The 24,534-nt window shown below is 40.3% G+C and overlaps 1 protein-coding gene across 1 annotated transcript; it reads right to left on the reverse strand.

Moving 5' to 3' along the window:
- Positions 1–713: 713 nt before the first annotated feature.
- Positions 714–21,273, reverse strand: LOC121866405 (alpha-1-inhibitor 3-like). Its single transcript, XM_042366059.1, has 27 exons — positions 21,160–21,273; positions 15,471–15,658; positions 14,885–15,123; positions 14,411–14,527; positions 14,075–14,232; positions 13,595–13,691; positions 12,969–13,184; positions 12,181–12,324; positions 11,723–11,926; positions 11,247–11,426; positions 10,180–10,354; positions 9,741–9,923; positions 9,438–9,520; positions 9,035–9,092; positions 8,649–8,850; positions 8,044–8,272; positions 7,351–7,577; positions 6,896–6,978; positions 6,499–6,620; positions 5,915–6,065; positions 4,609–4,742; positions 3,813–3,917; positions 3,230–3,503; positions 2,777–2,928; positions 2,319–2,531; positions 1,766–2,167; positions 714–1,312 (listed from the first exon to the last, which is right to left on the reverse strand). The coding sequence occupies exons 1-27, from the start codon at positions 21,225–21,227 to the stop codon at positions 1,277–1,279; spliced, it is 4,440 nt and encodes a 1,479-aa protein (XP_042221993.1). The 5' UTR covers positions 21,228–21,273; the 3' UTR covers positions 714–1,276.
- Between the last annotated feature and the right edge of the window lie 3,261 nt (positions 21,274–24,534).

Genomic DNA, 24,534 nt, shown 5'->3' on the forward strand with positions numbered 1-24,534 from the left:
AACCCCTCCCCCCTCCCCCCACTAGGTGTTGCCATATGGCTGACATTCAGTGCGTTTGTTTCCTCTTTTCGGATTGTTGCTTTGTCGACTGAATGAAGCGCGAGGGTTCGGTCTCGGTGAACGTGGGTATAAAACGGAGGCAATATGAAGCAGTAGAGATCTACACATGCCAGACGACATGGAAACCTCAGAGGTAACACGAGGAGCTATTATTGCCCTTCATAACGAAGGGTTCGGCGTCACAGATATTAGCCGGCGGGTTGGTGTCCACAGGAGCACCGCTGCAAGATGGATTCGGCGATACCTCGACTGGCGCTACAGACGACAGGTCTCAGAGCGGCCGTCCACGCTGCACCACCCCTCAGGACGACCAGGTCGAGTGGTTTATTTGGTAGCATAAATTATTGTGGCAATATTCACAAGTATCACAAATAATTTTGTTAACAGGGAGCTCCTCATATTTCATACTGTCTATTTATCACTTCCCGACCTTATTTATAACAGTTTGTTTCACTTGACCAGGCCATAGTAGCTGCTCAGCAAGATTACAGGGCTGCCAACATACGGCTGGAACAACTCGCCTTTCCCAATACCGATCGTCACTGTCTCAAATTGTTCACACTACAGTATGCACCGATACTTTTTGTTGCGAGTGTACATTGGGAACTGTGTACTACTTAAGATACATTTATAAAGGACATACAAACACAAGATATTTTTATATGTTTTCATTGACCTTGGTTCACACTAGATAATACTCTATATTATTATCAAATGACCAACTACTTCGTGAGGAGTTATATTATTGCTCTACATAATCAGCAATTTCACACTATGGAAACAGGCTAAAGTATTACACTATAAAGGTGACAAGATACAGCACCTGTCTGGCTACTAACACACTAACGACTGGGTGCAGTAATAAACACTACATAAGGTTTTCTGTGTTCGTCTTAACATATGTCACATTTATTCAGTATTTCCTCGAATTCCTTTAAAGGCTCAGGTTAACACACTGCCGACTCACTATGGATGGCAGAGTGTAAAGGGTTTTCAAATGAACTATAAGAGTAATAGATGTAAACATAAGCAGCTGAGAAATACGTAATACAGTGGATGTCACGATAATGGGGAACATTGAGAGTACAAATATAAAGTGATGACTTTAGGGTGAAGTCTTGAGTTGATCATCACGCCGCCAGGGTGAGCCAGTTCTCCCGGCATTATCCACTGACCAGGGAGTAACACAGGGACACCGGCACCAGGGTTGTACTATCTAGCGGCACTCAGTTGTAGATGGCAGTGTGTAGTTCTGTAGAGAGAGAACATTATCTGTAACTATGCCGATAAATACTGACACTACGCAGAGGATTACTGCTTGGTTTTCACAGCATTCTGTTCCCACAATTTGCATTCATATCCTCTTGACGAATAAAAGAGCAATGTTGAAGAGGTGGTGTGGTTGTGTTATGTAAATTTAATTGCATACCTTTACCAGAGTTAAGATTGCATTATAAGAACCTGTTTTTTTTTCCTAAACAAATGGCATAATCAGTTCTCACCGTCACATTCTAATGAACTTCGTTATGAAGAAACATGTACCTGTACTATATACTACGAGTCAAAGTCTAAGAGATGATTTACCGGGGTAGTTGCTTATGTTCAAATCAAGTACAGTACTTTCACCTTATATACTTCAAGAAATATAGCGATCATAAAATGCATAAAGAGTTCATGTATCATGAACCAAACACAGTAAACTTACCTTGGATATCTCGAACTCAGGCTGGTAGTAGTCGTAAACACGCACTGTGCCAGGCTTCACATCCTCCACGTCAACCACTCGTATCGCACGGAAGTTTACACAGGTGTCTTGGGCAGTAAATTCTTCAATGTAGAAGGAAATTTTGCCGCCATCCACATCATAACGCTTTATGTTGACGTTGTCATTCACAAGTTTCTTCAGGTCTTCTTTCTCAGGGATGTAACCAGAGATGAGGTCCACCTCGATGACAGCCATGTTAGACTTGCCATCAGGGAGGCGATAGGAAGCACAGGCCGTGATGCGTTTGGTGACGCACTTGTTGTCTGGAGCCGTGTTGGTGTTGACAGTCAGGTCGAAGGCATCACTTCCTTCAGGCTCAGGAATATTATACCGAAGAACAGCCTGCAGGTGATAGCGAGGATAACCCCAACATTTTAGTTATCTATATTACTGATAAGTAGTGATAAAAACAGATGACAAAAAGCTCCTAGAGCAGATTATCTTAATGTCTCAAGTACTATACACTAATAAAGTCAACTCGTGTTAATCTTACCTGGAGAACAGCACATCCTTGGCCCTCCATAGTGATAGAGACGGTGGTGGGGAGTGTTGGCAGTGTTACCAGCTGCTGCAGGAGTTTGTTGTCGTCTGTGACAGTGAAGGAATGGGAGAGCCCAGTAGCAGTCACTGTTGCCACCACGCTCAAGGGGCCCTGGTACAACTGTGACTCGTACATGGCCAGAGCCTGGAGGGCCACCACTGTGTCCTGGACAAAAATAACAAACATGTTGGTGTGACTGCTATTTTCAGGCTAACATATTTTTTGTTTTTGACACCTTCACGAGGGTAGTCTTAAGGGAAAAGAGGCTCACAAAACAATGGAAATGACTGCACTAGTTTTTGAAAATTTGCATTTATATTTAAAAAAAATCTGAAAGTGCATATAGTTAGAATAGAATCTAGTACAACTAAAAATGCTTCAGGTTCAATCTTTTAATTGGTCAACCTTACCTGTGTTGAGTAGAATCCTCCCTGTCCGTTTCTCTGTGCCGTTATCCACTTCACAACCTTCCTGGCCTGTTGTTCATATTTCTTAGGGTCCAGAGTCATCATAGTCATGACAGAATATCCAGCTGTCTCCACCGCTACTGCTTTACTTTTTCCTGACAAAGATAATAAAGTATTCATATCGAAGAGAAGAAACTGAAATTCTCACTTCTGCTGCCAGTAGGTATCACTTACACAGTTGCACAGCCCTTGTCAAAGTGACTTCAGAGAACTCGTATTTAACAGTTAAACAAGGGCAAGAAGATCTAAAGCGAACGCAGTGTACCGACAAGATAAACTGAAAATTAACAATAAAAAAATGGATAGACGAACACCTTCCCAATAGCTTTTGACTAATAACTTGATACTGGAAAGTTGGGTGTTACCAGTGTCCAACTCACGTCTCACACAGCGTACCTGGTCCCTGAGGTAGTTCCCAGTGGGTGGAGTTCTTGGCCACAATGGCTTGGTCGAGCAGCTGTTGGAAAACAGTCTCGGCTTCAGGTAGTTTAGCCAGAGCCAGGGCGTATGCTTTCAGGGCCAAGGTGTAGGGGTCCCGGGAGGTGTCGGCCTGTATGCACTTGGCAGCTGGACATTCCAAGGGGCTACAAGATTCGTCACCAGCCTCCAGCAGAGAGATCATCACGTAGGCCGTCAGAGGTACAGGAGAGTCACTGCCAGCAATACCACCCTGTAATGTGAAGTTGTGGAATCATTTACTGTGTGTGTGTGTGTGTGTTCGAGAGGTTGTATTTATATTGCTAGCTATAATCCCATGAAATATAATGCATATATGGTAAAATGAACACAAATTCACTTAAAACTTTGCTATATTAGGTTAGTAAAGGTTTGGTTATTACTGTTGCTTTTCACTTATGATTTGTATTAAGTTCATCTACATGATCCTCCCTATAGAGTTAAGTATATAATTAAGAAAACTTTAATATAATGAATTTATCACTGATCTAAATTCTCCCTGAAACGTATTACATAACCTTACCTTCATGGCCTTGTTAAAGACTTTGCCAACAGATGTGTAACAACCATCAGCCATCTGTTGTGATTTTAGCCATAAACTTGTCTGGTTCAGTCCCTCCTTGTCAATCTGTAAAGACAATTGGCAATGAAATATAATTTTTTTTTCGTTAATATAGACACCAAGTTTCTGACACATTGTGAGTATCAAAGAAGTTTAAGGATAATCCAATTTAATCCGTATAGAGAGGTGGCACGTGAAGTCAGAGATCATGAGATGGTTTGTCATGTTTAACGTCACTGCCTTCAATTCACTACTGTATCTTGTTACTAATGAACGTCTGTGTGTTAAATATACAAACGACATCACAGGAATATAATTTATTGTCTCCCAATAATGAATTACTGGAATCAACACGAGGTTACCAACACAAACAAGGCTGCGAGATACTTACTGCTCTTATCACTAATGAGAACTAACTGCTTAATACATACAACACCTTCTAGCTACCCCCCCTACTGCTCCTCCATAATACTGTTGTCAATTTTGTTACTCGTTTTGACCATTGAGTTCGGCAAGTTCACCAGCGGGAGAAAACCGATAATGATCACAAAACTCATCCAATTACTTGTCAGTTTACTAGTTTAACTTTACAGCCGGTCATAGCCAGTTAAGGCCCATTTCTTAATAATATCTCTGGTGTCATTCTACAATACACTCTACTCTAATACATTTCTACCTTGGACATAAGTGAGAACCTGTGCATCCTGGTGTGGGAGTGAAGCAAGATTGTTAGGGCACCTTTTAGTAATCTACTCACCAGGATAAAATCTTGAGCTTGACCGAAGGACTTGAGCACAAAGGCCGTCAGCCAGGTAGAGCCAGAATCGTCAGCGTTCCCGAAGGCGCTGTAGGAGCCGTTGTCACGTCGGTATAGGAGCTCTCGTTGGTAACCTGATGAGAGGACCTTACAGTAACACACGAGTGTAGAGGAATATAATCTCGTATTCAGGGGCTCCCATTTTTGTCGTGTCCCCACAACTTTATATGTATAATGTTTGGCTGTAAAACTGAGGTATTATTTTGTAAAAAGAAAGGAATACCAAGCAAAAACCACAAGGGTTGTTCAGCATTCATAATTAAGTGTTCAGTGTGTAAGATAACAATGATTATAGGTACTTGGGGAGGAAGAATGAGACCCATAAAATGAATCTGGAAGGAAGTCTAGAGAGAGAAGCTTAGTGCTACACAACAAACAACATTTAAGTATGTGAGACAACAGGAGAAGCTTTAGTCACGTTATCGGTAAGAGATTCAGAATTTTTGTGTGAGGAGAGACAATCTGTAGAAAGACCCACACTGTTCGTAAGAGGTCAGCACACGTTTCTCACGAGGACAATATATTGTTTTGTTTATATAAAAAGGTCACAGGAGAAGAAATAACTGTGGCAAGGGTCTCAGTCTGGACAGAGACAAAGGATATCCCTTAAGTGGAGACAGGTAGTAAGAGTCTGGATGTATTACACAGGTTTAAAGCTAATTCTGGTCTATTAATGAATTCCACAGATCCTCCTTCACCCACTTCAGAATGTCAGGTCATTCATTGGCGGTAGAGACTGGACACTGGTCACCTCCCACTCGAGAAGTGTTTATGAGCTCGACCAGAGAGGCACAGAATTTAAGACTGCTCTCTAACACAAAATACTTGATTTACCTACCAATTCAGCACTTCTAGAGGACTCATATTCAGGCAATTTACCCCATGATATATACACGATTATCCACAACTTTCTTAAATTGTTCATAGGAGTTTCATCCATCCCCACTGTAAATTTTACCGCATTTCTGAGTAATTTTTGTGAACCATATTTTACTTAATCTTATGTTGTTTAGGTAATTTATTAGTGAATGTTAGTTTTGTATCAATATATTTTGTATTTTTATGATGAAAGATGTGGTCAATAAGATATATGTCGATATATCTACAAACACAGATTCACTGGTGAGGAGATGATGGGGTGTTTGGCTGGTGAGAGGAATAAATCGATTGGAAACTTCTTAAATTTCCATAAACACGGAGGAAAGGACATACATACATACCATACACGTATTAACATGGACATCACCTGTTTTCATAAAGTTGAGCAGCTTCTGTGTGCTTTCCGTGGTAGTCTGATTGGAGGCCTTGAGATACTGCAAGATATAGATGTTGGGGACGAAGTTAACCATGTTCTGCTCTCCACACCCATACGGCATACGGATCAGGTGTCCCAGGTTCTGAAAGCAAAATATGAATGAAGTCTATCACAAAAAAAAAATGGTTATAGAACACTGACGACCCTTGGGCTGAGGAGTGAAGCAAATTATTAAGTCACTCCCCACCTGCCTTGTTATCTTACCAAAGGCAAAGTTACTGACCTTTGGGGATTTAGAATTGATACGACTTCCTGGGAAACTTTTCTCCTATCTTTTGCAGGAATCGGGCTGACATATAAGATAAACACTAATACACAAACATCAAAGGCCATAAAAATGTACCAAGAGCCACGTCGACTGTGACTGAAGGGTAGGAATCACGTCTGTTGATTGTAGTTTTCATGTAGAGAAAAATGTGAAAAGACACTACTCTCTTACCATCAGTTTCAAGCAAAAGCTGTATTAATCTCAGGATACAGACGGCTAGAATATACCCACGACTCTCCAAGCATACCTCGAGTGAGAGAGCGAGGAGGTCACCCACGGCAGTGACCCAGGCTCGGTCTGACCCCTCCACAATGGTCAAGGGTGTCTTCAGCTCCCACGCCTCCAGTGAGTCTTCACCCGTCTCGAAATCTGGCAGGAGGAAAGGAGACGCGTGATCATTCATTTACAAACCAAACGGCATACTACAATGCATCCATATTTCCCCCCTACACACACACACACACACACACACTCACTCTTTTCCAACCAGTTTCAACGACAGTATCTTTTAAGTGTGAAGTTCGGAAAAGCGGGACATTATAACATTTGTAAAGGTTATTTCACTATGATTAATCTATCTTAAAGAAAATATGCCAGGATAACAGCCAGACTTGGTTATCGTAATGATGTTAACAATGACTCACCCTTTGAACAGATGTACTTGGTCCAGGTCTTCTCTCTCAGGAATCCCTCAGCCTCAACCTTGATGGGCTTGATCAAAGAGTCTCTGCAAAGAACAACATCTCATCACTACATCAGATTTACACTTGAAACACGCTGGTGGTCTGACTAACTTGGCCAACCCGCAGTGATACAATATACGAATAAAACTAATAATAGAGAGATAACGATAATAAGGACAAAGAAATTCGACACGTGGGACAGTTGTAAATTAAGAAGACTCGATTTCGTGTGTCTTCAGTTTGGCACATTTTAGGTGATTGACATTTTGTGGTCAAGTTGTCGTACGTATATATATATTTTTTTTTAGTTTTTATTATTTACTACAGGTTGAATTTTATCTTGTAAATTTTATGTTTATTTGCACATATGGCACTTGTGTATATATATGCATGTAAGTAATGAAAATAATAACTACCTTTTCTCGATGGAGGTGTCGCCTGACCCACAAGGCTCAGAGTACTGGTAGTCCACGAACGCCGACACAGTAATGTTGACTTCTCCGATCACCAGTGGCTTGATCTTGACTGTGTGGACAACCTTGTCTTGTGCTGGTAGACATGAGCTACGCCGTCCAAGCTCGCCTGGTGCTCCTGGCTCCTGTATGATCTCGTATTCTGCACTCTCCCCAACACTCACACTCACCTAAAGCCGGAAATTAGAGGCAGATGTAATAAATGATACGTAATTAAGATATAACGAGAGAAGTGTGAAGCATGTGCGGGATTAACTGATGGTGTCTGTGAACTTAAGCTGTTTATATTTTGCACTGATAAGATTTATAAAACACTTTCAAAATTAACTGAATCGTCTTATTTTTAAAGAAGAGACAAGATCGTGATGTCGTAATGCTATAAAATTTATAAGGACTTCAGGAACTCATTTTCTGTAGTTTGATCAGCAAGGGTAAAGAAGACTGACACGTATATTAGGCTAGTGAAGGCTGGCAGGTACTGACTGGTCTGGTTAGTAATTACTGAACACTTACAGGTACTGGCTGGTCTGGTTAGTAATACTGAACACTTACAGGTACTGGCTGGTCTGATCTGTTAGTAATTACTGAACACTTACAGGTACTGGCTGGTCTGGTTAGTAATTACTGAACACTTACAGGTATTGGTCGGTCTAGGTAGTTGAAGATGGACATCTTGACGGGGAGTATCTCGCCACGCTTGACAGTGGGGGGAAGGGTGAGGTCGACGAAGAAGGGGGTGAAGGTAGTGATGGACTCCCTCTCAGACAGTGCCACGCCCTTCTCTGGGTGGGCACACACGGCCTTGCCCACCCACTGTGTGATGGTGTCAGGCAGTGTCAGGTTCTGGCTGTTCACCCCAGACGATCTGTGTACAACATACATACTTTTGCACTGATGTAAACTCAGGGACCATACTGTAATTTACGGTCACTTAATGGCAGAGAACAATAAATTTAATAATGATGTGAATGGATATTTAAATATATACTAAAAATGCCTTGACGAGGTCTATGTATTACCTGAATCTGGTTAGAGGTTAACTTTCGGTTTGGTTGTTCAATATAAATCACATACATAAATGAAAGTAACCCTTAAATGAACGAAAAGTCCCTCTTGTTAATCTTGTTATCTAGTTTTAATGTTTATTTATTTTGACTTGTGTTTATCTTAATTTTGTGTCATATAGTCGTAAATTTATCTTATCTTGTGTATTTACTTAATGCCATAAGCATACGACTTACGGCAGCACGACAAGGTCCCAGATCCAAGTCTCGGGGAAGTCAGTCCTTGGGGCGTCCTCTGGAGGTGGCGGAGACGGCGAAGGAGACGAGTTACCGCCGCCAGCACCACCAACGATTCTGTCCTCGGTGTCAAAGTCGGCAGCCAACTGGGGAATCCCAAGTGCCTCTGGTGGCCCATCATACTCGAAGAATAGGGCTTCATCTGAAAGTTAAAAACCATTGACTTATTCTGGGTTAGAGGGAAGACTTTTTTCACGCCACCGGCATTCCCCCACACACACACACCTCAAAGAGCACTGATGTTAAATGCACATTCTAGTGATGATTATAAGCACGTTACAGACAAAAAGTTCATGGAGTCGTCTACTGTACAACATCCTCTTTACCTTCCTCACAGGGTCTTGTCTCCACTGTCTGGTCAGTTAACACGTACAAACCGGAGTCCTGAAAATAAATATGAATAATTAATAAAGGTAGCGATTGATACTGTGAAATGTTTACGACTATGAAACACTGTCTGTGTATAATATATATGTAATATGACTCGATAAAATAAAAGAATTCATGAAGACAATCCAGTAAATAAAAGAAACAAGATCATTCAGCGTTTATGCCTCACACAAATCTAACCTGATTTCCGTCAGTTCGAATAAAAGAATTTTAAAGTTGTTGTCTAGTGAATGAACTGACTTAGCCTACGTGCTTAAAGATCTTAGTTGTTGAGCCACAGAAATACACATAAAAACCCCCACAGATACGCTTAAAATTTCGAATCGGGAAGAAACTCACTTCAAACATCTGGAGAGCATCTACGTAGTTGGAGTAGTAGCTGACGCTTGGCCTGTCTTCTGGGAAAATAATTGGATTTAAATCTGAAAAAAAAGATAATTGCCATGAAGATAAACAATTGCTCCTGATGTGCCAGAGAGACAAAGAATGGCCAGCCTGAACCTGGTCCTCAAGAAACAAAGTCTGATGGTATTTTTGTGAATGTTTTTGTTTTTATGAATCTATTGGTGTTTTCGTGACTTGATGGTAGAGTATAAGAGTAGGTGGTTTACTCCCTGCACCTGACTCAAGATTCCAACTAACCTGATAGTGATGCTCTGTCTTTCTCTTTCTCTCTCAGTTTCTTCTTCTCGCAGTAATCGGGTGTGTAGATCTGGGAGTTTATCCAGCGGTTGATGTCGAAGTTATCCACGAAGTCAAAAAGTTTCTCCAGCGAGATAGGATCAACATCTTTGGCCAGTAACTCGGAACTTCTGTCCACCACACCTGTTTTTTTTTTTATTATTATTATTGGATGATTCACCATTAGTCGAAACAGGGGACTTTTTAGAGCCTAATGCCAATATATATATATATATATATATATATATATATATATATATATATATATATATATATATATATATATATATATATATATATATATATATATATATATATAGTGTGGATAAGATGAATTCACTCTTGTACAGTGATAATTCTTCATGTATATCGCATATAGTGTGGAGAGAGTGATACATACCGAGGCTACACACGGAGTTTGGTTCTGACGAGAGAGTCAAAGTGGTCTGTTGTCCAGGTTGTGCCTGAGACTCTGACCAGGTGAGACTGGCGCTGCTACCAAGACACTTCTCCACCTCCAGCTCTCTGGTGTCTGCCACCACCTCCCCGTCCTCACGAGTGTACCACACCAACACCTGCAACACATTGTCTTACTACACCTGACTCTCCCAGGTGTACCACACCAACACCTGCAACACATTGTCTTACCACACCTGACTCTCCCAGGTGTACCACACCACCACCTGCAACACGTTGTCTTGCTCCACCTGACTCTCCCAGGTGTACCACACCAACACCTGCAACACGTTGTCTTACTACACCTGACTCTCCCAGGTGTACAACCTGACCTCTCCCAGGTGTACCACACCAACACCTGCAACACGTTGTCTTACTCCACCTGACTCTCCCAGGTGTACCACACCAACACCTGCAACACGTTGTCTTACTACACCTGACTCTCCCAGGTGTACCACACCAACACCCTCAACACGTTGTCTTACTACACCTGACTCTCCCAGGTGTACCACACCAACACCCGAGACTCTTTATCAAACATGGTAAACACTAACGTCCCTGTTATCAATGTATTATAAAGCTGTATAACAAGTTTCACTAAGATCCGTCCCCTCCATCCTAGTTACTGACCTAAACCTATTTTGTTGTTGCCAAAAGTATCACCATATTATCCCTCCGTTATTAATTGGATGCAATAAAAAATGAATAAAGTAAATAAAAAAAATCGTTTGTCGAGATGTACAAAGACAAAAGTCGTGTCGCGGTTTTGTCCGAAGGTTAAATATAACTCGTGAAACATTATGAGAGCCCCACCAAAAGTTTAGCCCTTCAGCATATGTTTTCACCAAATTTCACAACACGACTTTTGTCTTTAATTGTACACACTGCCCGAAAACTTATGTAGTGGCATAAAAATGGCACCTTGACCGACTGATTTTAAGTCCCCCCCCCCTCCCACACACAATACAAAATTAAATACAGCATATGAAACTCTCCTGACTGTTCACAAACCTTGGCCTTGGAAGAAGCTGTCGGGGGAAGGTTAACATTGATGTTGACGACTCCCCTGACGGTGCCCTCAATAGGAGGAGGCAGAGGCTCCACCAGGTGCTCCACACTGATGGGCAGGTCTCCTCCAGTCAGCTGAAGCTCCTGGGAGTTCCGGTACTGGATCTTCCCTCGTGCCACCACCTGAGGAACAACAAACACTCACCATTCTACATCCGCTACAGAGCCAGTCGTTGAAAGATAATTAAAATCCTTATGATGCAGTCTTTAACCCTTACCTCACTGGGAGATAGTGGGATTTATATAGAAAGACTTTTATTCTCTTATATATGATGGAATGAGGCCATACACAAATACGCACATACGAAAAGAGAAAGTAGAAAAAGAGAAAATAGAGATAAAGAGAGTAGAAGAGAACGAGAAAAAACTAAAGAGAGAAATAGAGAAAAAAAGTAGAGAAATTTACATAGATAATTTACCTGGACTGTGAAGATTGCGGAGTTCTGTTTATTGGCAGAGAAGAACACAGGCAGAACGTGCTCTTGGGCTTGTCCAGGTACACACTTCAGCTTACCCTCCGGAGCATTGATCAGGAGGGATGAGTTGGAGGGGGAGTAGTAATGCTCCAGGTACTTGCTGAACTCAGACTCATGAATGGGAGCCCGACAATTGAGAGTCTTCATCTGTGGTTATGAATAAGAAAGTAAGAGCCTAAGAATATTGTAGTAAACAGGCTCTCAAATCATTAAACGAACACTCAGATCGTTAAACGAACACTCAGCATCATCAAACGAACACTCAGATCATCAAACGGACACTCGGATCATCAAACGGACACTTAGCAACATTAAAACTGACGCTCTGATCATTAAACAAACACTCAGATCAACTAAAGAAACCCTCAGAGCATCACACCAGGTTTGGAGGTGACACTTACAAAGATTCTATTGGTGTCATAAGACGGCAAGACAGTTGTGAAGACGCCATCAGTAGCCGTGGTTATGTTGGTACACGCGCCTCCAGCGCACACTTCCATGAGAACACCAGCAGCGGGAGAACCATCTGGCAGTTCTGCTCTCACCTGCAAGGACGGAGATTAGATCTTAAAACGTAAACTGTATTAGGAAAAACTGGAACGTTTGGCTTTCAGCGGTACAAAGCAAATATATGAAGGTCTCGCACGAGGTTACAGTTTATTTACACCGCCAAGTTGCCTGGCAGTCGGTCATCACTGGATCGCTAAGTTGGTATGTGCATTTTTTGTTATTCAAGAGTATTATCTAGTATTGTAGTAAACTTATTGTGAATAATAATGACGCCTGAGATTACTGTGCCCCTGTGAGTCATAAAAGGTGTGATGGCTCGTCGCTGACAATGTGAATAGGAAATATGTTTAGTGAAGTGTTGCAAACTGTCAATGATTATGAAATTTTTGCGACTCTTTATCGTTCAAATTTTCCCACAATAAATTCTAACATTATCACGCCTTTATCGTTCAAATTTCCCACAATAAATTCTAACATTATCACGCTACTGTATATGTTACTCCATATGTGATATTTTCAAGATTTCAATGTATGATAATCTCTCAAACTAAATTATACTGTCTCCTCTTTCACCCGTCAACATACTACACACCCTAGTTCGATCATATTTTACCTATACAAAATAAACAGTTACATAACCTACAACGTGTATCATATTCTCCCATTATCATCCACTCACCTTCATGGTAGAGGGGAGGTTAGGCTTCATGTATCTGTCCTCGTACAATGTTTTGAAGGTGACAAATCGGCGAGTGATGTCTAATCGGCGCAAATGTTTCGCTTCGACGTCAGTACCTTCTTCCCTCACAGTAGCAACGGCATGAAGATTGTACACGTTACAGTCAATGACTCGCATCTGTGCTGTCGTTAACTCCACATCCTCACAGCCAGAGATCTGCAAAAAAAAATTAAAATACAAAATAAAAAGTAGAAGAGGTAATTGTCTATACTGTAACCACAAGCACTGAGTCTACACATATCTACACACAGTGAGCTGCATGTTTTCCTGATACGTTCTGCATTATCAGTATACTGCATAAATACTTTATAATGTTGTCAACACTGATCAGACTCATAAAATAGAGCCTATTAATACGTGAAATTGTGTAAAATAAGCCATGGAGAAAGAGAGAGAGTGTGTGTGTGTGTGATAGAGGTAGCCAATATGTAAAGCAGTTGATCAATTTATTATCACACTTCAACAAGCACTGGTCGTGTTTTCTTAATACTGTATACCACTTTAAAGTTGCCGTGTTGTAGGTGTGTGAGTGTTTGGTCAGTTGGTCGTGTTCCTGGAGTACTCACAGTAACATTTTTGGTGACCACAACTCTGCACTTTTTTCTCTCCCCGTTGCTGACAACCAGTGACAAGTTGCCCCTGACTGGCTGCCCGAAGGTGTAGCTGTGAAGCGTGGATAAGAGAGAAATATTACTTATTAGTATATCAACACACACACACACACACCATAATTACAGTAACACCTTAAAAATTTAACAGCAAAGGGCTATGATAATGTTTAATCTCTAATACTCTTTTTACTATGATTTACGCAGCTCTTCTTAAATCAATGGAAATTCATCTTTCGTCCCTTTTCCTTAGAGAGAGAGAGAGAGAGAGAGAGAGAGATATATATTCAATAAATTTCTCATACACCTTCGCTGCTCCTGAACATGGTAACTCAACGAACATGTAAAACGGGAACCAAATCATTGTACCCAGATTTCACTGGACTTGCACCAGCACCACTAGTACGCCAGGCAGACAAACTGTATAAAGAGGCTCACTTGGCACAAACGGTGAGGGTGAACTTCTCATCTGTCGGCAGGATGTAACTGGGAGTTTTAAGCTTCACCTCAAAGCGTGGCAACACAAACTCATCGACCTTAAACTGTCTAGTGTAAATATCGTCGCCCGGAGCCTTCACGTGGATGAGGTAGTGTCCCTGAGGAGTTAAAAATGAGGATGAAACATATTGAATTATTGTGAATACCTGTACGTCTCACCTTCCCCCCCCCCACCTTTAGTCATACCGTCTCCCTTCCCCTCCCCTCTCCCCCACATATTAAGTGTCCTACCTTCTCCCATCCTCCCTCCCCCACACCTCTCAAGTATCACCTCACCTTCTCGGGTTCGTCGGCCAGGTCAAAGTCGAGGTGGACCAGACCGGCGGTGTTGTCCACGTTCTTCCACTGAGCGATACGAGTTTTGGAGGGCGTTGTGACCCAGATCTCCGGGTACTGCCAAAAGGAGACGGGAAAAATTAATGCCAATAGTGTTTGATCTGTATTTACTGTAGGTACTGTGAATTGTGTTACTTAAGAAATCCACCACAGGAACCTGGAGTTTGTGGGCGGAAAGAAAATATTGGTTGTAATATTTGATACGTCTCTTGTGAGTTATATTCCTTTAACATTATTTCACTGTGCGTGGCTCTCTTTTTTTCTATAATATTCAACATTTAGCTATTAATATACCTCATGATAATTCTTCCATTCCTCTTTCAACTTTACTTCATATTTTTCACAATTTCACACATAAAAAAAAAAGAGTTCTTGCTGCTATATTCCTACCTGTTGACTGGTTCACTCTCTCACCTGCTCAGTGGAGACGTTGAGCTCTGCCCGAACCACAGTGAGGATCCTGAACTTAACATTCTGCCCAGGTTTGTACAGGTATTTGTCGGATTGGACGAAGGTGATCTGATTACTTGATTTTAGGGACATACTCAGAGTGCGGTTGATCTTGGCGCCTCCCACAGTGCCAATGACGTGTAGATCACCGTAGTGGTTCTTCGTCTTGGGTACTGGTACTTCATAACAATCCTCTGACTTTCCTTCACACAAAATAAGAAAACGTCAAAGTCAGTCTCTGTGATGATCTCTTCTTGTATGGTAATAAGAAGATTATAGCTTTTTTTAGTTATTTCACGTACTTAAACCCTGCTAGCTGTTGTGTACACGCCGCTGTCGACTTGTATAAAATTGAGAAACTGCTTAAATACGAAAAATATGGACGGTGTTTTTTTATTTGTTTTTTAATCGAGATATTGCAGCTACTGTCTTCATTAGATTACCAAGGCGAAGTACAAAACCTCGACATCTGCAGCTTCAGATACGATGTGAAATTTCCTTTCAGTGTCACTAAAATGTGGCTGAAATCAGATTAGATGAAGTAATTTACCTGCAGGAACTTGGAGGACGGTGCTGGGGATGATGGTCACGTTCTCTTTCCTCTCGTTGAATTCATAGATGTCGGCCGACATCCTGAAGGTAAGGCTGCCTTCAGGAGCATTTGGGTCACTCACCAAGACACACACCTGTGCTGGTGCTTCCAAGGGCCACATCCGAGGCGTTGTGATCAAATAGTCTCTGTAAGAATGAGGATACCGTGTGATTTTAACCGTTTTATATACACAGGAAGATCAAGAAGGAATAATGGGGTGAGGAACACGCTAGCAGTGGAGGACGGACGTCCATGAAGGGGTGGATAGCAAGGCATAGTGATATTATTTATTGCTAGAATAATTTATGGACATACTGATAGAACATGTAATTCTAGCTCTAGATATAATAAAGTTTCTATAAATGATAAATCAGACTGAGTTTGGTTACCATAGAAACCAGTTTTAACTATCGGTACATATCTCTGTATTTAATAAATGTCCATATGGCTCAGCGGTAAAGGTTAAGTAAAAGGCTGTCATTCAATGCCCTTTTTTAATTATATTTCACTATTAAATAATTAAGTAAATAGAATCTGATCATCTTATAGTGCTACCTAAGTGCTCTCCTTACACCAATAACGCACAGCATCAGCAAGTACAACGAGTATACTGTTGGGAGAAAAATATTGCTGTCTATTTTTTTTTTCGCATCCTCTGAGAGGTTAACTCCTTCTCTACTGCGACGCTACTTTTAATATTTTATTTGGTAACGTCAGATGATTATATTCAACAGAGAGCACAACGTACACAAGAAGTTTAAGTAAAGAAATCAGACAATAGAAAACTGGTAGCTTGTATCAGAGTTAAGTCTCGTACTGGCTATCAACCTGGTATGTAACGTCATGGTATGTTTCAAGACGGAGGGGCCCCTATAGTTATAAATAACATAAACCTGTTCTACAAGGTGAAGGTCTGGATAGGTTTGGCCAAGGTCAGGACAATGTTAGTGGTGCTCCTAGCAACACGGTTGTGTCAGTGTGGTCTGGCCCTTAGGTTTCCTGGCCTTCTCTATTTTGTTGACGGGTTATTGGTAGTCTTAAGACCTTCCCTTGCCTAGTGTACATTACGTGACATACATTACATTTTCATAGGAATTTGTGCACTTAAAGACCTTAGTTGATAAAGTGCAGTAATAACATTATACCGTCAACATTAATGACCTCACCCTACACTCACCTGCTCTATTAATGCTGAGTAACTCTGACTCTGAATTGCCCGCAGCATTACCAGAAACCTGAAGGTTGTATTTAGTTAAAAACCATACAACATTTACACGTCACACTACGAGATATGAGGGATCACATGGTGAATAAATATATTACAAAAAGTGACTCTAGCTCTTAAGAATTCCTTTACTATGACTCACCAACACAGGATGAATATAAAAAAGATAAACTAGACGTAATAACAGACCTGGAAAAAAATCTCAGCATTAGCCTCGTCCCTGAGACCACTGAAGCAAAAAGGAATATTATAATACACCGGAAGAACTTGCCAGTTTGCCATCATGTGAGGACTGATCAACACCACAACCACTCAATGTTATTCACCTTCTACCCTGCTGAGCTACACACTCTAAGTCGTAACTAGACAACAATCATCAAACGTGAGACTCCAAGGACAATAGCATTAACACTAGGGAGATAAGAACAAGTAATTACTCCGGAGTGGGCAGGAAGGCCACTACAACTTATATAGGTGTGTCATTCACGGACTTCCTGTCTATGACGAACTGATGATAAGACAGGAAGCGCCGGAATCGTCAGGGAATTTCCAAGAAAGGAACTCAAACATAATGTAGCTCGAATGATGGTGGATTACTTTGTCATTATATCCCCATAAACTAATTTAAAACCAAAGGCAATTATTTAAAACTTCATTGATATAATAAAAGGTAATCAACCTTACAGCAGCTCACCTGAGAACACGTAATCTTAAATCTCAATAAAATTAATTTGTTTTAACCAACTAAACAAACCAAATTTATGCAGATGCTTAGTGATCAAAAACTGATTTTGTCCAGAAAAATACAAAGGCAACCAAAATTTTGTCAGCCTGCGCCAGTACGACATAGTTACGAGGGTTGACAAAAAGATTTAAATACGCCATCAGGTAGTCGGTTAGTCATTCATGGTCGCTGTACATGGTGTTGGATGAATCTGTTAAAAACTTGGCGTCCTTGTTATAAAAATCCTCCACCTGCCTGTCCTTCATGCCAACGTTCATGTCCGCACCCGGCATTTTTCCCAGTGAGATAATGATGCTGCCACGGACCAGGAGTTTACTGGGTACATCATTATACTGGTCTAACCTTAGTAAGCGTCTGACACGAATATTAAAGCCTTCTCTCGCTCTTGCCTCACACTTAAAAAATAATATTTATCACTCTGTACAATAACATCATCCTAATTGCTAACCTTGGATCTGAGGGCCGATCACCATAGCTCTTTACTGTACACGTTTCCGGGTTGTCGATCCTAATCCTCCCACATATTATATAGATCCAGGAAGACCCAGCTTTTGATTTCATTCATACACCCCAGTTTCAAGTCCTCAATTTTAGCTATTTAATGCCTCAACCAGTATCACCTTGTATGATCAACTTATCCCATTTTCCGTAATTTAAACATTTCCTGTGTATCTCGTTGCTCTAACTAGTCTTAGTACTTCATTTGTTTTTCTATTTGCATGACTTGCCTATAACATTCTCCTGAAGCATCACATTTCAAAGGCCTCTTACTTCCTTCAGGAGTATCCACGCTCCTGACCACATGTACCAAAGCAGAACCTCTTTTTTTAAGACTACAGTCGCTTTTCAAACAGATTTTTATGGTGTTTCTAAGAGTAGAAATTTTTTGTTTGGCTTATTCTTTGTTTTTTTTTTCATTTCCATTCCACATCTACCATCACAATTTACGATATTTAACAATGTCCACCTGTTTAGGCTATCCACTTGCATTCTACAATTACCACTGCCTAACAGATACCTAACCTGCAAAAAATCAAAATCCACACGAAAAGAACTCCTTATTGAGGAATTAACACTTAAATATTCATCAAATGACTAAAGTTATTCATATATGTGCATAACACGTAAAATGTATGCAGTCTGTTGTAATTTTCGTGCAACATGGTGAAGGTTGAGTGGTGCTGAATCACCCCTCGGCAGTACAAATCCTACGCCCAACACCCTCCCAAATAAGGCCCTAGGTATCCTGTCATTGTCTTTACTGTTCACCCTTGTAGTTATGATCATGACGTAAGGCTCGGAAAACGGTATAAGAAAAAACTAGTTTGTAATCTTGGTGTCCTTCAGAGACAGACGAGAGAGAGAGAGAAAGATAGGGGGCGCGGGCCTAAGTTGTTTTTTGTTCCAAGATAAATGAAGGTTGTTAAATTAGGACGGAGTCATCGACCGGAGATGTGTATTCTCGTAGAATACTAAGTAGGACGAAGACGGAACAGGATTAGAAGACATGAAATGGCTGATGATAATGAATATAACAAGGTTGATCTTACAGAAGTCATTTATGAATTATGTAAGAGTAAATAATACCGCCATGATTGCAAGGCTTCTGAAGGCTGTAGCTCTCGTTAAAGAAGTCTCTTGATATAAGCACATTTAGATAAAAATACTCAACATATAAATAATCTGGTTCTTAGTAAAATCAAGAGACATACTGGCAAACTATACCTGTAGGCTACATCAACTTCTGCGCGGTACTCTGATATTGCATGGCATTTAACTCCATTTAAAATACACAAGAAAGAAGTGTGAATAACAAAGGAGATGGGAGGAGTGATGTACTGTAAATATAAGACCTATTCTGACCGTATAAGTACATACAGCAACACGCTGTCTCGTTGCAGCCGATCGTAAGACGTAACACCAAATTACCTAATTGCCCTTGTCTCGCCTTAGGGACATACAGTAGGGAGACTTGCGGTGAGAAGAATATGACTTGTTGATAACTTTGTCGCTGTGAGAGAGAGAGAGAGAGAGAGAGAGAGAGAGAGAGAGAGAGAGAGAGAGAGAGCCTAGTAAATTAGGAGGAAATGAGGAGCGTTCAAGCTAAATTATGCCTTATTTTTTTTAAGATCATAAAAGCTGGGATACATGGTCACGCGGTTCCTTACTCAACATTGAACATAAGAACATAAGAAAATAAGGAGTCTACAATAGGCTGGTTGGCCTGTGCATGGCAGCTCCTGTCGAGAGTTACAACCACTCACTATCATCCATGAATCTATCTAGCCTCCTTTTGAAACTTTCCAGCGTTCCCGCACTTACTACAAAGTTGCTAAGCTTGTTCCACTCGTCCACCACCCTATTTGTGAACCAGTTCCTTCCTATCTCCCTCCTAAACCTAAACTTATCCAACTTGAATCCGTTGCTCCGAGTCCTATCCTGCTCGGATATTATAAGAACTTTATCTATATCCCCTTTATTGATTCCTTTCACCCACTTAAATACTTCTATCATATCTCCCCGCACTCTTCGTCTTTCTAGGGAATGCAAGTTAATTTTCTTTAACCTATCCTGATATGGAAGGTTTCCAAGTCCCGGAATCATTTGTGTCATTCTTCGCTGCACCGACTGTAGTGAATTTATATCCATTCTATAATAGGGGCACCAGAACTGAACCGCATAATCGAGGTGCGGCCTGACTAGCGCAAGATATAGTTGCAATAAGACCTCTGCACTCTTGTTACTTACACTTCTAGATATAAAACCCAATACTCTGCCTTATTTCGCACATTAACGTAATGTTTTCTAGGCCGTAGGTCCGGGCTTACAAGTACCCCTAGGTCTCTTTCACAAGTCGACTTCTCTAGGTTGATGCTGTTAAGGTTGTATACATTATAAGTATTTGTTCTTCCAATATTAAGTACGCTAAGCGCAACAATGTCTGATATATACAGTATCTAGAGAAGAATATTATACTCGAAGGTTCCATCAGGGTTTCCTGGCTCCTGTGATGTACCTCCACCCATCATGTAATCCAGCACGCAACAGGAAGCCTCGCAACAAAAAAAGTAAAAAAAAAAAGTGGCGTCCATTAATTATTGCGATGGTAATAGTGAGCAGTTTATTCGCTTAAACTTTTAAATATAATTCCTGTTTTATGGTGGTGACAGTCATACTCTTCTCGCCTTCGCACCTTTGTGTTCGTTGTATGATTGCAGTCAAAACATCGGCGTTGTTGTAGATAAAATAGTCTAGTTATCCGCCCTCACCAGTCAACAGCCAGCTTCATTATTATTCGCTTTAATAATGAAACTACATATAACTACAATTCGATATGAAAAGAAAAACAATATAGATCATTACTACTTTGAGGACCAGAACACACACACACAAAAAAGAAACTCATAATTTAGAAAGTGTCGTTTCACCCCCTTCCCCTAGAAGATTTTTTTTTATCGATCTGTAAGACCCTATGTCAATTATAGAAGACCTACATACTAAACCATTTCGATCCTTCAATGTCTTCATCAGTTATTAATTAGAAATAACAACTCAATAATGACGAAAATATCGAACTTGCAATGCTTTACGGACCACCGAACGAAGCGATGGATACTAACATAAATTGCAACCTTATATAAAAATTACTCAAGAATAGTATGATATGAAGTACTTACCCATATCCTAAGGTGGAAGTGAGGGCCAGCACCCACGCCAAGAGACAGATGGAGTTCGGGACCGCCATAGCAACAAGGCAGGCACGTCCTGGCTCTTTGGTGGCGACTGTGCGAGTGATGGTTCATGGTTGAGGTAACTCGACTGAACTTCCTCCACCTAGCTCCACCTGTCCACCACAAAAACAACCTTCACCCTCGCTGTTTTCACTCTCCTCCTCCTCCTTTCTTTCTACTTATTATTAGTGTTATTGTTTCCTCTCTTTCTATTCCTCTCCTTTTCTCCTTTCCTTTTTCTAATTGGTTTAATGTTATTTTCCTTATTCTTCCTCTCCACCTTATTCTTATTCTTCTCTACTTCTCATGCCTTTTATTCTTTCTATTGTCATTATTATCCTCTATTATTCTTTCCCTACTTATTCTTCGTCTTACTATTATTCCTCATTCTTCTAATCATATTGTGCTCTTTCTTATAATCATTATTCTTAATTATTTCCTCCTTATTTTACTCTTCGTTTTTTTCTCTCTCCCTTCTCCTCCGTCTACTCTATCTTTTTACACGTGTTTTCTTCTCTATCTTCTTGGCTCCTCTTCCTCCTCCTTCATCCTATTGTTGTTATTCCCGTGGCAACCAGATAAGGGTCAATTCCACAATAACTTTACATCAAGGACAAGAACTGAATATATCACACAGACGGTGGACATAGCCTAGTAATGGTTCTTAATGAAAGGAAACGATACGGATCACCTGAAGATTAACCACCCTAACTCTAACTGGGATAAGGTTAGGTTGAGTTAGGTTAGATTAGGTGTGAGAGTTAGAATGGTTAGTCTTAAGGTGAAATAAGTTAGGGGACTAATCTTCATGTGATGCCAAGTCTCACGGGATTGACAAAGGCATAACCAGAAAAATCTACTGGGACACATTCACCTACCAATAATGTTTTTAATAATTTAAATCTGAAAAGTCAAATTAGATATAAGATTAACATATAGAGATATTAGTAATGGGAGAAGCACGGATAAGTCCCAAAAGCACGTGGTTAGGTTTCGTCACTACTATCAGATTCAAGACAGCTTACTGACTAAAGGAGAGATGGACAATTATGCGAATAGTTATAATTTATCGGCATCTCGCTGAAGAATGTGTATACTGTATATGAATCCCTGTGTAATTGGCTTATGTAGAGGAAGCGAAAAAATTAGATTATGTAAATTATAAGTGAGTACTGATAAAGCTCGTAAGCAATTTTATAAACTAGAGTCATCTGAGTCACCAGGTCCCGATAATGACATTAGTTGAGTCTAAAAGGGATATAAAGAAAATATTTTGCTTATTGGCGATATTTGATCAATAAGTTACTAAAATCAAGTATTTTACTATAAACCTGAAGATTCCGTAATTCCTGCTTTTAAAAAGGTGGGTAAAATACTATCCTCATACTTTCATTCAATGAGCTTAACATCAATTGTGGGAAAATCTCTTAAAACAATGATAACAAATTTGTAATCACTCTATATGGTTTTTACTAGAGGGCATCTGTGACTTCAACCAATACTAGGCTTTAGGAATTTTGCTTATGAAAAATTATAAAGACACAAGTGGATTCCTCTGAGAGACGTACGGTAGGTTGAGGGAGATGTGATCCAATACAGCGTTAAGATTTAGAAAATACTATAGAGTTATTGACGAGTGGAACAAGTTACTAAAGAACATCATTCAAGTATAAGACATTTGAAAGTGTTAAAATTAATATCGGTTGGATTTGGTACATGTGATAATGGTTGGGTTGGGTGTATCTACCTGTAGCAGCTGCCTCAGAGTTAATTAATACGCTAACTACTAAATATTCTTTCTTTTTTCTCATAGCCTCCAACACACACACACACACACACCAGTTTTTGTCTCGTTAATGACAGCAGAAACTACTCTTCCTTTAGGACTATTCTTATTATTTCTCCTTCACTGCAAGAAAAGTATCTAGCATATTATTTACAGCGTTGAATATATTCCTGCAATTTTTCTCAAAGGCAATGAATATTCTTACATTTTTTCTTAGATGACGAGAATATTCTTGCAGTTTTAACGTCCGGTAGTTCCCGAGGACTTCAGTATCAGCTCATAAGAATTCCAAGACGATGTTGTAGGTAAAGGGAATGACCCCTGAACACTGCCGGCGACTCTACGTCTGCGATACCTTCATATTGTATTCTGTAATTGTATCTCTTGGAAAGGTGCGGAGAGATTAGGTAGGAGAATCAATAAATACTTCCCAGCTTTTATTGTTGTACTGTATATAAACAAGTGAGCAAACAAAGGCGTCCAGGAGAAGCAGAAGCTTAGGATTATTATCTTTTTTTTTCGGGCACAAATAATTATTGATGAAAATGGTCGTCATGGTCAGGTAATGGTTGCAGTAATGTCGAGTGGTTGTAGGGTTATCAGGGTAGAGGTAGTTGTGGTTGTGTCGGGTGGTATTGATGGCTGTAGCGTTATCAGGGCGGAGGTATAGATGTTTGTGGTGGCCACGGGATGATCGTGAAGGTGGTAGTAATGAGGTAACACGGGCAGTGGTCGGTCCAGCTACCCTTTGTCTGACCTTGGAATTTCAGTTATTATCGCCTCCTTCCACACTACATCGCTACACTATACTGTACCGTAAACGTACGTACGATATCTATTTAGCGAGAAAAATAAACAAATACAGATGAACAGATAAAGTGAGATAGATGAATAACTAAATGAATTACAAAACGGGAAGTCTAATATATATTTATCACCATTTAGTTACTTGTTCTTTGTTCTGGTATCAAGTGAATTTGGTATTAAATCCACCCTCTTTCCGACTCCTCTTACAGGTTCACGGAGAAGACAAGTTGTTTTCATTGCACAAGACTGAAGAACTGGTTTTGGGTTGCTTTAAACGGCACTTGAATGTAAAAATTAAATCTCTCAGTCGTGAAAGAAATAATTAATCATTGATCATATCAGGTAGCAAGCTTACATTGCAAGGAACATCTAATATTAAATATTCCTTGGATACGTGATTGACGTAACACGTGCACGTGCAAAATTCTCAGCAGGGGAGTTTGATTTCTTCGTGTCGAGAGCAGTAGGAAGATAGGAAAATTTCACTCGTGAAAGTGAGTTTTAATTTTTGTGAGGATGGCTGAGGCGAAGGTCAAGAGGAGAGGTTAAAGGAGATAGTGTCAGTTGAGAAAAGGGAATCTTGAACAATTCATTCGAGGAAAAGTATTCTCGTACTTTCACTTCTCCTCGTCACAGCACCACAAGTTTATCCTAATATTCCTGCCTCTCGTCTTTGAGTTCATGGAATTTTCTTTCTTTTTTCGGAACTTCCAGAATGGATTAAAAAA

Source organism: Homarus americanus, unplaced genomic scaffold, assembly GCF_018991925.1.
Source record: "Homarus americanus isolate GMGI-L3 unplaced genomic scaffold, GMGI_Hamer_2.0 scaffold16430, whole genome shotgun sequence".
Taxonomy (NCBI): Eukaryota; Metazoa; Arthropoda; class Malacostraca; order Decapoda; family Nephropidae; genus Homarus; species Homarus americanus.